General features: G+C 31.7%; 1 protein-coding gene across 1 annotated transcript in view; it reads right to left on the reverse strand.

The window, feature by feature from the left end:
- The window catches only part of LOC139493394 (phosphatidylinositol phosphatase PTPRQ-like), a 35653-nt gene extending 30863 nt beyond the window's left edge, over window positions 1-4790 (reverse strand). Inside the window, exons 1-2 of the mRNA XM_071281769.1 lie at window positions 4711-4790; window positions 1517-1801 (exon numbers count right to left, since the gene is read on the reverse strand). Coding sequence (XP_071137870.1) covers window positions 1517-1801; window positions 4711-4765 — 340 coding nt within the window. The 5' untranslated portion in view covers window positions 4766-4790. The remainder of the gene's footprint in view (window positions 1-1516; window positions 1802-4710) is intronic.
- Between the last annotated feature and the right edge of the window lie 10248 nt (window positions 4791-15038).

Consider the following 15038-nt stretch of genomic DNA (forward strand, 5'->3'; position numbering starts at 1 on the left):
CAATTTGCTCTATCAACCTCTCAACTATGTTTTATTCACACACTGTTTACCTGGTCTTAATATTTTTATAAGTTGTCTTGAATAGAAGATACACTTTCTATGAAATGTACATTAACTGATACAGTATAGGGGAACACATTTATGTTTTGCATACTGATGTGTTTTGATCTTCCAATTGTTTCAAAATAACATTGTTCCTACAATCTTCTTAGACTTAATAAATAGAAAGGCTCTATGACTTTCAATTAAAGATGTATTCTTTTTATCCTTCTTTGACTTGTCTTTGGAAAATACAAAATATCGTGCCTGTAATCTGAAGAATGAGTACACCCATTTCAAATTAGACCACAATAACTGATGATCATTCACCGATATGTTTTTAGTGATAATTCGATTTTGTTATGGTCAATGCCTATACGTTACTCAAAATGATGCAAATAAAATGTATGCTTGCTTATATTCTGATTACAAAATTAGCCAAACGACATCAAAAATAAAAGAAATCCAAACGAAAGATGAAGAACTATCCAGTATTGAATTCTAATCAAAGTTAAATTTCTCATATCAAATATTTTATTGTCTCAGTTTTTTTCATACCTGAAGACTCTTATGTCTATTATATAACACATATCATATAGAAAAAAAGTGAATAGCTAGAAGAGTTGAGCACACAATCAATAAACCATATATTCTAAATTGAACCAGAATTTAGTTTGTTCATTTAATAAATAGTTAACAAAATTTCTGTACTGTACATCATTAGTATGTGTATAAACATTACTCTGAAAAAAACACCCCAACAAAGTATGCAAAACTGAACAAATAAAAGAAAAGAGTTCCAATGTCCCCCGAATTACATAAATGTCATGTGGCAACTGGCAAGAAAACAAAATAAAATACTTTTTTTTTATAAATATCGTAGAGAAATGAAACCTCGGGTAGCTGCTAAAAGCAAATGTACAGGAATTTTTGATACATTAGTAATTTATATTTTCAAGGGTCATGGCATTTCTCTTTTTCCAAGGCGAATAACTCTTAAAATTATTGATTGGCACTGATTATCGAACTTCTCAAAGATATTGCTAATGCAAACCTAAAATATATGTTTCATCAAAATCTGACAAGAATTGTACAAATGGAAGCCTTACTGTTTTGGATTTTATCTGTGCATGGATTTTTTGTGTTGATGTACAAAATTTCAGAATTTTTCCATTAATTGATATGCTTATAATTAATTACTAGTATGCTTAAAATCATCAAATGTTAATAGATGAATGGAGAGAGAAACTGAAGTAAAATAACACACATCCACACAATTGGGAGCATAAAAAAAGCAGAAGTACTCTTAGCGTACAATTGTTAGAGAGATATCCTTTGCATTATACTGTTAAAAAAAAACCCAAGTTAACATGAAATTTTATGTTACTTGATCGAAGCAATTTCAATTTGTTAAGCCGAAGAATCTGAAATTCTAGAAAAAAAAACCATGCAAGTTCTTTAAAAAAAACTTACTTACTTGTGCAAGCCCTTTGGTCAATTAGACCAATCCATCTACCATTTTGTGTTTGAACATCAATCTGGAAATTGTAACAGAATCCTATCTCTAAACCTTTCACTATGATTGATTCATCTATATAATGACCTCTTCTCACAGTTTTTTGTTCTGTTCTTGTTGAATTTTCTACTGTTTTATATAGCCATTTCAACATTGTGAACTTTTCCCCCTTTGTTGAAGAAACTCTTACATGTAGCTTAATGATATTAAGTTTTCGTTCTGTGGTTGTTACATTGAAAAATAAACCTACAAAATTAAACTATATTAATTAAGTCACAGTGGTCGCCCTTTCTAACCAGTACTCATCTATATCTTTTAACCATGCTAGTAAAATTCCCTTTTAGTATACTTATACTTTTTGGAAATTGTTGTCGACCTATTTGCGCTTTAGATTTGTTAAAATAATATTTACATGAACAAATGAAGAATTGCTTTTACTTATACAATACATGTATGAACACTGAAGTCATATCAAAGTAAGTAAATTTGGGTTAAAGGCTAGGTTGATCTTTAGGTCATGCAGTATTTTTTTTTAACTGATGTAAGTTAAGAAACCCCTCCCATGTTTTTGGTTGGGCAACTAATGATCATGGAACAAATATTCGTTATCAAGTACATAATTGTATAGGCTTTTCTCCATACATGTTAATCAAAATTCAAAAGAGATTTTATCTTTCCGAAACACAAAATACACTTAAATTTTATATATCCAGTTGATGCCACGCTTTGCATCTGAACAAGTAAGTCTGTAATCGGAGACGCGTTTGATGTGTTAACACAACATTTTTTGTCCTATTGTTATGACGAACCTGGAAACTTTCCTAGATGCATCAGATTGTCGATACTCTTTGTATATTTTCTGTTTGAAACAGGGTCATATTTTTTAATTTCTTTTGATGAACCTTAGCTAATCTAAAATGCATTAGCAAGTGCATTTATAGCTAGGAAACTACCAATAGATACAAGAAAATGTGGTATTCTATGCATCAAAATGTCTAGCCTCATAGTAGATTTTGTGGGTCAAACACGGCCTTATTTTTTAACTCCTTTTCATGAACCTTAATTAATCTAAATAATTTGAAACTACCTATGAGTGTTTAACAGGTAAAACAATTCGTTTGAAATAACCAATCAATGATACAATGTATAACAAATTAAAGTAAAACAAGAAGAATACAGATGACATGAATAAGGAAGAAACTATAAATGCAATACATGCATCTCATGTACCCCCAGTTCTACGGTTAAGTAGAGAAGGAAGATCTGCTATACTGTAACTCATTTCTGCTGGTAAGGTATATGTAGGGGTGGAAGATCTGCTTTACTGTGATTCATCTCTACTAGAAAGGTATATGTAGGGAAGTAAGATATGCTAAACTGCTCATTGATAATGGTAACATATATGCTTTGATTGTCTTCGATAACTGTATTGAGATGTCAACTTATTATACATCTCACTATTTTTCTTTCTTTTTTGTTTTAGATTAATCAAGTAATTTTTTATTGCTTTACTTGAGGTGTTCATGCTGGGTTCTGGTGATAAAATAACAACATTGTCAGATCTATTTATGGCATTCATCGGAAACGCTCGAAGTCGAGAATTTTAAATTGTTTGAAAGTGATGAAGATAGTTATCAAAGGTACCAGGATTATAATTTTGTACGCCAGACGCGCGTTTCGTCTACATAAGACTCATCAGTGACGCTCATATCAAAATATTTATAAAGCCAAACAAGTACAAAGTTGAAGAGCATTGAGGATCCAAAACTCCAAAAAGTTGTGCCAAATACGGCACACTATGAGGCTAGACATTTTGATGCATAGAAGAGCCAGATAACAAAAAGGGCATTACATAATAGCCAAATCCATCTAGGTTTTGTACGGACAATTTAAAACAGATTTGTAAAAAATCATTTCTGTACTGTTTACTAAGTGTGTGATAAAGAAGTAGATTCAGTAAGACTCCTTTTTGGCCCCCAAATATAGCAGTTTCACAAAATTGTGAAATTGTTTTCTTATAGCTATTTTTTGGAAAGTAGAATGCTTCTGCTACATAAATATTGACTGATTTTGACAATACAAAGTACATATATCGGGTACTAACATCATTAAGTCATGCTAAATTACTAAAATCTTCACAATTTTAGCATTTTAGTTAAATTTTAGACGGTTTCCGTCTTAAATGAAAGTTGCCACATTCGTGTTCATTCATAATATTGAATGTAAGTTGCATTTGATGACAATACATAAGATATATAAAGGTTGAGGATGAACACGGATGTGGCCACTTTCATTTTTGACAAAAACCATCTTAAAAGTGACGTTTTTTGCCATATTTGATAGATTTTTAATATTTAAGCTGGAGTCGGAGCGTTTTTAATGACAAAATCAGTTAAAAACTTTCACAAAAACTAATCAAATCAATTGAATTAGACACTTACGCGTTTAAAAAGTGTCCAAACCTTTCGTTAGATGAACCTGAAGTTTGAGGCCAAAATCGGCCCTTACCGGACCTGCTCCTTTCGTGAACTGTTAGTGAACCAGCAGCGGTATCGACGAATGCTTGTAAAAATCGAAAGCCATTTTATATGAATTCCATGCGACCGAAAAAATGTCCTGGATAAACCGAAAGCCATTCTATATGAATTCCATGCGACCGAAAAAATGTCCTGGATAAACATTCATCAGAATCTAAAGCCAAGTAACTTACAGCCAATGCTCTGTAAGAACAGAAATAGATTTAGATACATCTAATTATCTAGGAACTAAATCTAAGACTTTGTCTGAAGGAGTTGAAACCTTGAGTTCTGAATAATTTGTAACCGGTCAATTTAAAAAAAAATATTTGTTGTAAATCACGAGATTATCGAAGCACTGAATACTTATCTATTGATAACATCGGATCTGAATGTCGCAATTTAATAGATAAAAAAAAACCAATCAGTTTAATAGAATGAAGCATGAATAAAAGGTCAGTGATAAACACATCTCAGTACATATATGTTTTAATTCCGTCTATGTCTATGTCCATGTACCTCGAAATGATTATTGGTCATCAAAACCTTGTGAGTATGAAATTGATAGGATACCTATAACCATTGCCTTACAATACAGTACTGTATTATAAAATTAAAATTTATATTTTAAAACCTCACCTCTGTCCAGGGATTCATCTTTTAGAGCTTCAGCTTTTATACCTGATATCAACATCTGAGAAACAAAAACAACATTTACAATAATATTAAACAAAAAATATAACAAATTGAATTCACAGTTGTTCTTTGTCGTTTGTCTTTGTATACCTGTTTTTCGATAGAAGTCGTCCATTATCACTGTACTAGTATACATATTTTTAGGGGCCAGCTGAAGGACACCTACGAGTGTGGGAATTCTCGCTACATTGAAGACCCATTGGTGGCCTTCGGCTGTTGTCTGCTCTATGGTCGGGTTGTTGTCGCTTTGACACAATTTTATTTGATTTTTTTGTTGATGTTTTATGTTGTACTATGTTATAGTTTTGGCTGTTCATACCAATTTGAATGATTATGATTTCTTGACCAGGATCATGCAAATAGCGTAGAAGTTTTTATTCTTGAAAACAAGAAATAAAATGATACCAATCTTGAATGTTACCCTTAACTGAATGCCCTCTAGTGTAGCTAAATTAGATTTGACTCCTATTTGTACATGTACAGTGCTATATTTAATTATCAAATAAATCCAATAATGTCCACACGATTCTGTCATTCTTTACTCTTTTGAGAAAAATGATTTTGGGTTGGTGAATGACACTGTCTCGTCAGCTTAACGTAAATTATCATTTTGATTATCAGCCATTTGATTGTTTTTTTAATAAAATTGATTATTGAAAGCATTAAAGAATACACATGTTAGAAGTAATATACATATTATAAGTAAAACCGTATACTTACAGTTAAGAAATACATTCCAAGTAGATGTTTTACCATTTTGAATCCAGTCTTAATAATACCATTAAAGTTATAATACTAGCAAGCTATTAAAATCAAACGCAAAAGTATTGTAGAGCGACATAAAACAGGAATAAGGAAGTTTAGAAAAACATTATGCATTGAAGTGCTGGATTTCCCATAATACTTTAGTATTTGAAGTGTATCGAAAAATTCATTACAACTCTACAAATCAATACTCTCAAACTTGATAAAAGAGGGACGAAAGATACCAGAGGGACATTCAAACTGATAAATCGAAAATAAACCAACAACGCCTTGGCTAAAAATTAAAAAAAAGACAAACAGACAAACAATAGTACAAATGACACAACATAGAAAACTGAAAAATGAGCAACACGTACCCTACAAAAATTTAAGAGTGATCTCAGGTGCTCCGGAAGGGTAAGCAGATGTGATAACAAATCCAGTAAATAGTCTTATTTTGTAGGTCACATTCATGAAAGGGAAGGGGATTGTAGTTACGACGTAAGGAACATATCCGATATAGTTATTATAAACCGAATATTCCGATTTTCGTACAGTAAAAGGTTCATTTGAGTCAAACCGCTTGTCTCATATACATTTATTGTGAGTGCGTTGTTATTGAAACCAAATATGACACATCAAATCATTCCAATTTTCGTAGATAAGTCATTCTATGTCAGCACAGAACATACATTAAAGTTTTCCAGACATTTGTATATGTAATTACAAACAAAATAAGTTAGATAATACGAAGCATTCCAATTCTCCACACACACAGTCGAGGTCGATCGATCGATCGATCGAGAGAGCTGACAACTAAGAACCTCAAAATATTGCATTCCGTACCGCATCTCTCCTCTTTGTACAGTTCTGTATAAATCTATAAAAAATAAAATCATGTCTGACATAGTACTCATAAAATTCTAGTGAAACATGCTGTAATAATTGTCACACTGACTCTCTCTTTTTTTTTTTTTTTTTATCGCCGCATTGAATTTATTTAGAAAGACGATAAAAAGATAAATGCCGTTGTATGTTTTGTTTGATAACACTTCAATCAAAGTGACAGATCCTAAAATTCAGACTCACTCATGCTTGATTACATCCTTTTCATTTAAACGTCTCTCCGGTAAACACTTATCATAAAATAAAGTATTTTATCTGTGGATGTACTTTTGAAAGGAAAACCTCGTTCTCCAAAAGTGTTAGTCGTTGTCCTCCTCTTATATTAATGCGTTTCCGTCAGTTTTAGTTTGTAACCCCGATTTTGTTTTTTGTCCATGGATTTATGAGTTTGAACAGCGGTATACTACTGTTGCCTTTATTTAGCTCTCGTTATGTCTATGGTGATACTGCTGTCATATTTTCAGAATTCTAGATTAGGATCTAGGGCTTACCCGACTAAATATTTCAATTTTACGTTATGTTACTTTTAAAAAATATTAAATCGCCGAAAACAAGCAAAGATAAATACACCCCTGTGGCCACTTAAAACAACAACAATTTCATTATTTATTTTTTCTTGCAATAATATAGCGTGTAGAACGCCACATGCGGGGTGTCGGCTATGTGTGACACGGGGTGGCAATTTCGAAGCGAAGAAAAACTGTCTAAGTAAGTTCAAGTATCAAAATTTCTTTATTTAGAATTCTTAGTACCATATAATGTACTACACGGAAGGAACTGAAACACAATCTATTTCCTGTAAGCAAAATCAGTCGTTTTTAATGCTCTGTTATCTGCAACACTTCTCTCTAGTTTTCCGTGTTGCAGATTTTGAGGCATCATATGCAAAGTTCTGGATAAAAATCAACTTTATACGACTCCTCTCTGCGTCATTTATATAGAATTGAATTCCTATTATGGAATTTAACCAAAAGCAAGCTTCATACTTAAAATTAACTTGTTTTAAAACTAATTTTTCATCAAAATATTAAGTGTCGCTTGGGGTGTCAGATTTTGCATCTCAAGAGGTAAATAAAAAAACGAATAGATTTGCATATGAATCATGTAAATTGGTCTTTTGTCTGATCCTTTTTAATTCAAACACGTGAATACGTGATATATATTTTTTTTTAATGAGAAACGGATAAAGATTTCAATTTGCTTGTTTTTGTCGGGAATAGATGTCACTGGTGCATTCATATAAACTCAATATGTGCTAAAACAAACAAACGTTAAAGTGAATTCTATCAAAGAGTAAATACACTTTTTGATGGAATCGCATGGAGCAACGTGTTCTATAGATTTAAGAATGACCTCCCTAATAATTCCACCACAACATTGTGTTAAGGAAAACGTGATAAAAATATGTCGTTATATGAGTAAAAAATCCAATCAATGGTCTTATGGTTTAACTTGTACAAATGTGTGATCCCATTCATCGGTTTAATTGTATAGTCCTATTGTTTTGGTAGATATCACTTCCTTCTTAGCTTTAAAATACTTTCTGGAAAAGTTGAATAATCTCTTGAATCTGGGTATATATTTTGAAGGAAAATACATCTTCTCGAGTAGTGAAGTGTTTTACACTAGACTTCGTATATCGCTTCGGCAAAATACGCGGCATATTTAAACAAAATGAGATTTAGATTAAACAAGAAATAGATTTCACCAGTTTGAAAAAAATCGATTTTGAATTTCACAATAAGCTGAATTCCCTAATATTAAATTGAAAAATTGAATTTTGGGGCTTAACGCTACTGTTAGCACTATAAGCTTTATCTTGATAGCCAGTTTTATTTGAGTAGGAATCCTAAGTCCCCGGGGAAAATTACAGACATTCGGCAGGAAAATTGGCAATCCAACTCGTCGAACGCACTAAGTACGTGCTGGGTTCAATCTCCCAAACCTCAGAGTTGACAGACTAGTGCTGCAATAGATAAAATAATAAGACCATTTGGCCACCTACATTTAGTCCAATGAAATTACACAAATCTGATACTACAACCCTGTACATGATGGAAATACAGCAGGGACTAGCTTAAAGCATAAGATATTCATTCAATTCATCTTAACAGAAGTTATCCATTCGTTTGATGTGTTTGATCTTTTGATTTTTGCCTTTTGATTATGTATTTTCCGTTTTGAATTTTCCTCGATGTTCAGTTTTTTTTGTGATTTTACCTTTTAATCATATTTTTGTATATAAATTGCAATCGTTATTTATCTGGAAGTGCAAGTCTGAATATTTCCTCCGATTTCAATATTTGTGTTTAAATCCCTATGTAAAAAAGGTTTTGTAAAAAGAGTGTCAAAAATTGTTGAAATATTTTGGTTCAACAATAACTTTTTTTGAATGAACATGCATAAACAATACACTTCCTGAACTAAAAGTAATGAACATCGAATACGAACACTAGGAATATATTTATTTAACCAGAATATTGGCCTATGTCTTATATGGCGTACAGTACGAGATGTATGTTTCATAAATAAATTATGAGACTAATTGATAAATATGTATAATGGTCATGTATTCGTCTCAGATGCATCAAAATGGAAACTTTTGATTGGTTAAATTTTTTTAAACAGCATCAATTGTGTCGTAGTTCTACTTTCATTTAGTTTTTCTGTTTCATTTTCTTTTAGTTTGTAGTATTCAGAGGTAATGCAAATTAATGTGATCATTTCAGAAAGTTAAGGTTAGAAAAGAAGTAAATATATTTTGAAATAGAATGTATTAGTAATACATCTATTCAATAAATAAAAAAACATAAATGTATATAATGTTGATACTGTCTACAAAAAATAACATACGCTTTAATTCATATGAATACATTTCATAGGGTTTATTGTCTTAAATGTAATATTAACTTGGTGTTTCATGCCAAATTTGAAAGATCCATGCGTTTTGACGTGCTTTTTAAAAGAGACCCGTCCCCCGAAAAAACGTTTCACCTTACAAGGACTCTGACTCTAAGCTGCCAAAAGAGGGCGATAGATACCAGAGGGATATTTTAACTAATATGTCGATATTTGACAGGCGACGCCATAGATAAAAAAAGAAGGAAAGAACAATAGACAAACAATAATACACAATACAGGCAACAGTAGTATACCGCTGTTCACAAAACACAACATAGAAAACTAAAGAATGTGCACCACGAACCCCACCAAAAACTGAGGGTGATCTCAGGTGCTGCGGAGGGGAAAGCAGACGATTATGCTCCATATATGGTACAATTCATGTTGCGTATGTTATTAAATTTTGACAGTTACATTTAATATTATCTTCTTTCTCTTTCTCGTGCTAATATGTTCAATCTTGCATAGCTATTTAACATATAAAAGAAAGTACACCAGGCATTCTGAAAATTTATGCACTTATTATATGTAATTGAAGTGTGCAAGCAAATACACTCATATAAAGCCTGAGTGATGGATTGATGAATTTGTGTGAAACGTTCAAAGATTTACTGTTCATTTGAACAATGATGAAATTATGTTAACGTGATACGACAATGATACCAGATTTGCGTTATCTCTTAGTTGATACTATGTTTCAGAGCTTGCATTTCCTATTGAACTAAGTTAAAGTCTTGTTATTGAAATAATCCTAGATAAATTTAAGGACGCGATTACACGAGTTAGTAGACTATTTAAGCGATAACTGTAAGGTTAAGTTTACTGACGACGCGTTAGCGGAGAAACGTGTATTTGCGACAATCAAATCACCTATTGATGCCGTCAGAGCTTAAAATACCATATTGTTATCTTCATTCAAATGAATCTGACAGAAAGCAACGGTAAAACGTGCATTTAAAATCTGTAATACGTCGTATGCACTTGTGCGTACGGTTCATAGCATCAATTGCCAATTGTAGCCATGAAAATTAGTGACGTTATCCTATCAAAATGAACGTTACAAAAACGATGTTGAATTAGAATATGAAATATCTGTTTCATAGTTAATGACGGAAATGTGCCATTTTTTAACAACAATCCCGTCGTCTTTTTCTCAAATATGAACTACCGAATTAGACTAAACAATGGGTTTCCACTAGTGTATGACGATCTACTTACCATTCCAAAGCACTGAGATCAACCTCACTTTTTTATCAGGGCATGATCTTTCCCTTTTTGACTCTAGTGCTTTATATTACTAGTAGGGGATAAGCAGTAAATTACAAACAATCAAGTCTTTAAACTCGTCAGCACTCTCTTATAGGTATAATGAAGTCAATTTTAACCTAGAATACTGATTATTGCTTTAAATACAACTTTACGACTGTTTCAAAGGTTCAAATGTTCAATTGTTTGAAAGTTCACAAATGTTCACATGAACATATAAGTAAAGTTAATAACTTTCGGTCTTGACGAGTACTCTGAACAAAGTTAACAAATTACCATATTGAAATATTTTAAAAGCTAATAATTTTCGGTCTTGGTGAGTACTCTGAACAAAATTCAAAAATTGTCACATGAAAAAAGAGGATGTGGGCCTACATTAAACAAAAGTATGTATTTTAGAGTGTAGATACCAGAATTTAGAAAAGCGAACTAAACGAAAACAAATCCACAAATACTACAGACGTGAGTTACTAAAGAGACAAATAGGTTAGAGTCAGTCAATTTGTAAATAAAAGAAACATCTGTTAAATGGAATTTAAGCACGAGAGAGATATAAAAACAAATAAACTCAACAACAAACATGTTACAGAAAGACTTTATACCAGACGTGTTGGATTTATACAAACTATAGAAATATACAACTAGAGCAATATGTCACCCACAACAATACAGATGTAGTCTGAATAGAAACTGATATCTCTTGTAAAACATCTAAAAACACAAAATGATAATAACTACACTTTTAACCTTTTTTAAACCTTGAAAATGATAATTCTTAAATAAGGCGAGACTTCCTCAATGATTACATTGAAAATGTAGACGCATTCAAAAATAAAGAATCTTGTAATATTGGACCAGTTATTTAACTTAAGGCGACAGTAGTTAACCGATGTTCAAATCAATCTCGTAAATCCATTAGGAACAGACAAATCAAAGTAACAAACATAAACAAAGAGAACACCAAAAGTAGTAAGAAAGAGTGCTTTGGAAATGTTAGCGTCTTCTGGCATGCATGTAATACATGTCATGCAAATTCATATTCATTTACATTTGGGAATGGGACACAATCGGTAGCATTGCCGATAAGACGACATTTGTGTTATCTATAAATATTATGTGTTATCTATAAATATTATACCGCATGTGAGTATGAAATACAAGCATATCATATCCACCGTGTAGAACGCCACATGCGGGGTATCGGCTATGTTTGACACGGAGTTGCAATTTCAAAGCGAAGAAAAACTCTCGAAGTAAGTTCAAATATCAAAATTTCCTTTTTTTAGAATTCTTAGTACCATATTATGTATTGCATAGAAGGAACTGAAACATAATATATTTCCTGAAAGCATAAGCAGTCGTTTTCAGTGCTCAGTTTCCTCAAACACCTCTCCCTAGTTTTTCGTGTTGCAGATTTTGAGCATTTATATGCAAATTTCTGGATAAAAAACTACTTTAGACGACTTCCTCCCGAATCATTTATATAGAATTGAATTCCTATCATGGAATTTTACCTAATTCCAGCTTCTTACTAAAAATTGATTTGTTTAAAACTAATTTTTCATCAAAATATTTTTTCTTTAGAATATTAAGTGTCGGAGTCAGATTTTGCGTCTTAAGGGGTAGAGGCTTTTGATGAAAAATAGAATAGATATGCATATAAATCGGTCGTTATTTGATACCTTTTAGTTCAAACACATCTAATTTATTATGATAACACATTACAAACTGCCTGTTTTTAGTCTAATAAAGCATGTACTTTTGATTTCATAAAAAGTAAAAAATGACTCAAAATATTTTGTTTTAAAGTTGGAAAATGATTTCCTTTCCTTTTCAGTTACTATCATGGTCAGAAAATAGTTTAGGTATTTTTACATATAACTCTTCAACGGTTTCAGTACTTCAAATGTTTGGCCTTATTAAACTGGTTGTTTTCATTTTTTTTACATCACTGGGTCGACACCTCTGCTGATGGACTATCAGTCCCCGAGGGTATCATCAGCTCAGTAGTCAGTACTTCGGTACTGTCATGATTTAACAAACTTTACTAAAATTGTCCATCTATAAATTTAGAATTTTTTTTAAGAAACTAAGGTTTCAACTACCTCAGGCAAAGTTGGCTTTAGATGTATTTGGCTATTTATTTTAGGTATTTTTGACATATAGCTCTTCAACGGTTTCGATACTTATACAACTTAACAAAGCAGTTTAATAAACAATACACATAAGGAAAACAACACCCCAAAAAGAACAAATCAAAATGAGCACAGGGTGGTAAACATAACAGTCAGCAAACTAGTAATTTCAAATGCAATGGACACTTGTATATATAGATCATCAACTGCTGCTTTTATCAGTTTTACTGTCTGCAACTTCTCTCAATGCCTTTTTTTCAATAAAAAGTTCGCAAATCTCTGTCCTTCGGCACTTAAATAACAGTTGTCTCATCGGCTATATCATAACAACAAACCTAATTCTTAGTTTTATATCATTAACTTAGCTTTGAGAATATTGCCTCATATTATCTAGACGTTCAATTTAAGTAGAAAATTATAATGAATGGCTAAGAGTTTCGGAAAAAGGATGACTTTGTAGGCAAAATATTTGAAATATTAAGAAAAAAATAAAAGGTAGACACCCTATACTCAAAATATCAATTATTAAAATTCAATAGCAGATTCAGTGGCACAGAATTTACAGAACAAACGAAGAGGGCGTATACATGTCGGAAATTGTTAACGTGACATACTTATTTTTATTTTTTTGTATTTGAATCACATACTTAGCTCTAATCATCTTTATTTCAATAAATTAATGAGAATTCCATGAGTTTGTGTTGGTATAATTTCTCTTCCCATTTTTGTACGAGTGAGCATAAGTAACCTTAATGTTCACATCAACTTGTTCTGGCACTTAATAAAAAGATCATTTGATGTCAAAATACAGCCCTAGTTCATATATTCGTTTTTATATTTCCCAAATTAAAAACGACCACGATAAAGGCACTCCCTTTTTCAACATGTTTCCGTAAAAAAATATATAGAATGAAAACATGTCTCTTCTTCTCGTAGTGAACAAATAAGTTTAATCCTAGCTGTTAAATAATTGTCTCTTGAAGTTTTTTTTTATCGTATTTTGTGTTTTGAGAAATACAATAATAAATTCCGTATTAAATTTTGTTAATGAAACTTCAATCAAAGCAAATATATTTTGAATCTACGAAAGTACAGCCCACTTATCGCGTTGTTTCCTGTTGTCTCGCAAGATCTTACTTCCTTCTTAATTTTAGGATGCTCTCCGGAAAACACTTGCAATCAGGTTTTATATCTGAAATATTTGTTCTCTTGAATTGAGTTTACTCTTGATATAGTGATATTCATGGCATATTTACAAAATTATATAGATTTAGATTGAACAGAAACTAGAGTTAACAAGTTAATAAAAAATAAATAAAAAAAAACACCAAGAAATATATTTTAATATCACGTTAAGCTGTTTTGCTTCATAAAAAAATCGGTTAAGGATGCCCATTTTGCCATTTAAACAACATGTTGAACATGGAAAGAAACGAACTTTTAGCTGTATGTATTTAGTGAGACATTATGATTTGAACCTATAAAAGGCATCAGGACAGTAATGAAAAAAAGACTATATATGAAAACCAAATTATATGATCCCCCCATGAAGAATAAAATGTTGGGTAAATTAACCAGAGTTATCTTACAGCATTTTGATGACAATAGATAATCATGCTATATAAAAACATTATATATATATAAAGCATTTCAGTATATTCTATCAATGGGTGATTGAAGTTATGTATCGAATCGAATTTTTTTAACCTGTTTTCAAGCTGTAGGAACGAACCTCCTCTGGTCAATATATCACAGCATCTGAAAAATGAGATGACGATGTGTAGTAATCTGAGTTAAAAATTTTAATCAAATTAGTCTAAAGATTGAACTTGCGTATGTACAATCCCACTCATCGTTTAAACTTTGTTTCCTGTTATCTTGATAGATCTTACTTCCTTCTTAATTTTAAAATGCTTTCTAAAACTTTTGGAAACTTAAATAGTGTCTTTAATGTGGAGTATATATTTTGAAGGGAAATACATATTCTCGTGTAATGAAGCGTTTTTACACGTGATTCGTTGGTCGCTTTGGAAAATACGTAGCACATTTGTAAACCTCGAGAATTAGATAAAACAGGAACTGTATTTTTTCCAGTTAAAATAAATGGAACAAAATCGATTTTTATTTTACATTAAGTTGATTTCCTCACTATGAAATCGATATCGTGGTGGTCAGTTTTTATTGGTGGAAGAGGCCGGAGTGCTCGGAGAAAACCAACGATCTTTGCCGGGAAAACTGTGTGTGTGACAAAACATGATGGGTTTCCCAACTTACACTTTTGAAAGGGGACATTTTCTCCTTTGAATCCTTGGCTTCTTT

Source organism: Mytilus edulis, chromosome 10, assembly GCF_963676685.1.
Source record: "Mytilus edulis chromosome 10, xbMytEdul2.2, whole genome shotgun sequence".
In the NCBI taxonomy this organism is placed as follows: domain Eukaryota; kingdom Metazoa; phylum Mollusca; class Bivalvia; order Mytilida; family Mytilidae; genus Mytilus; species Mytilus edulis.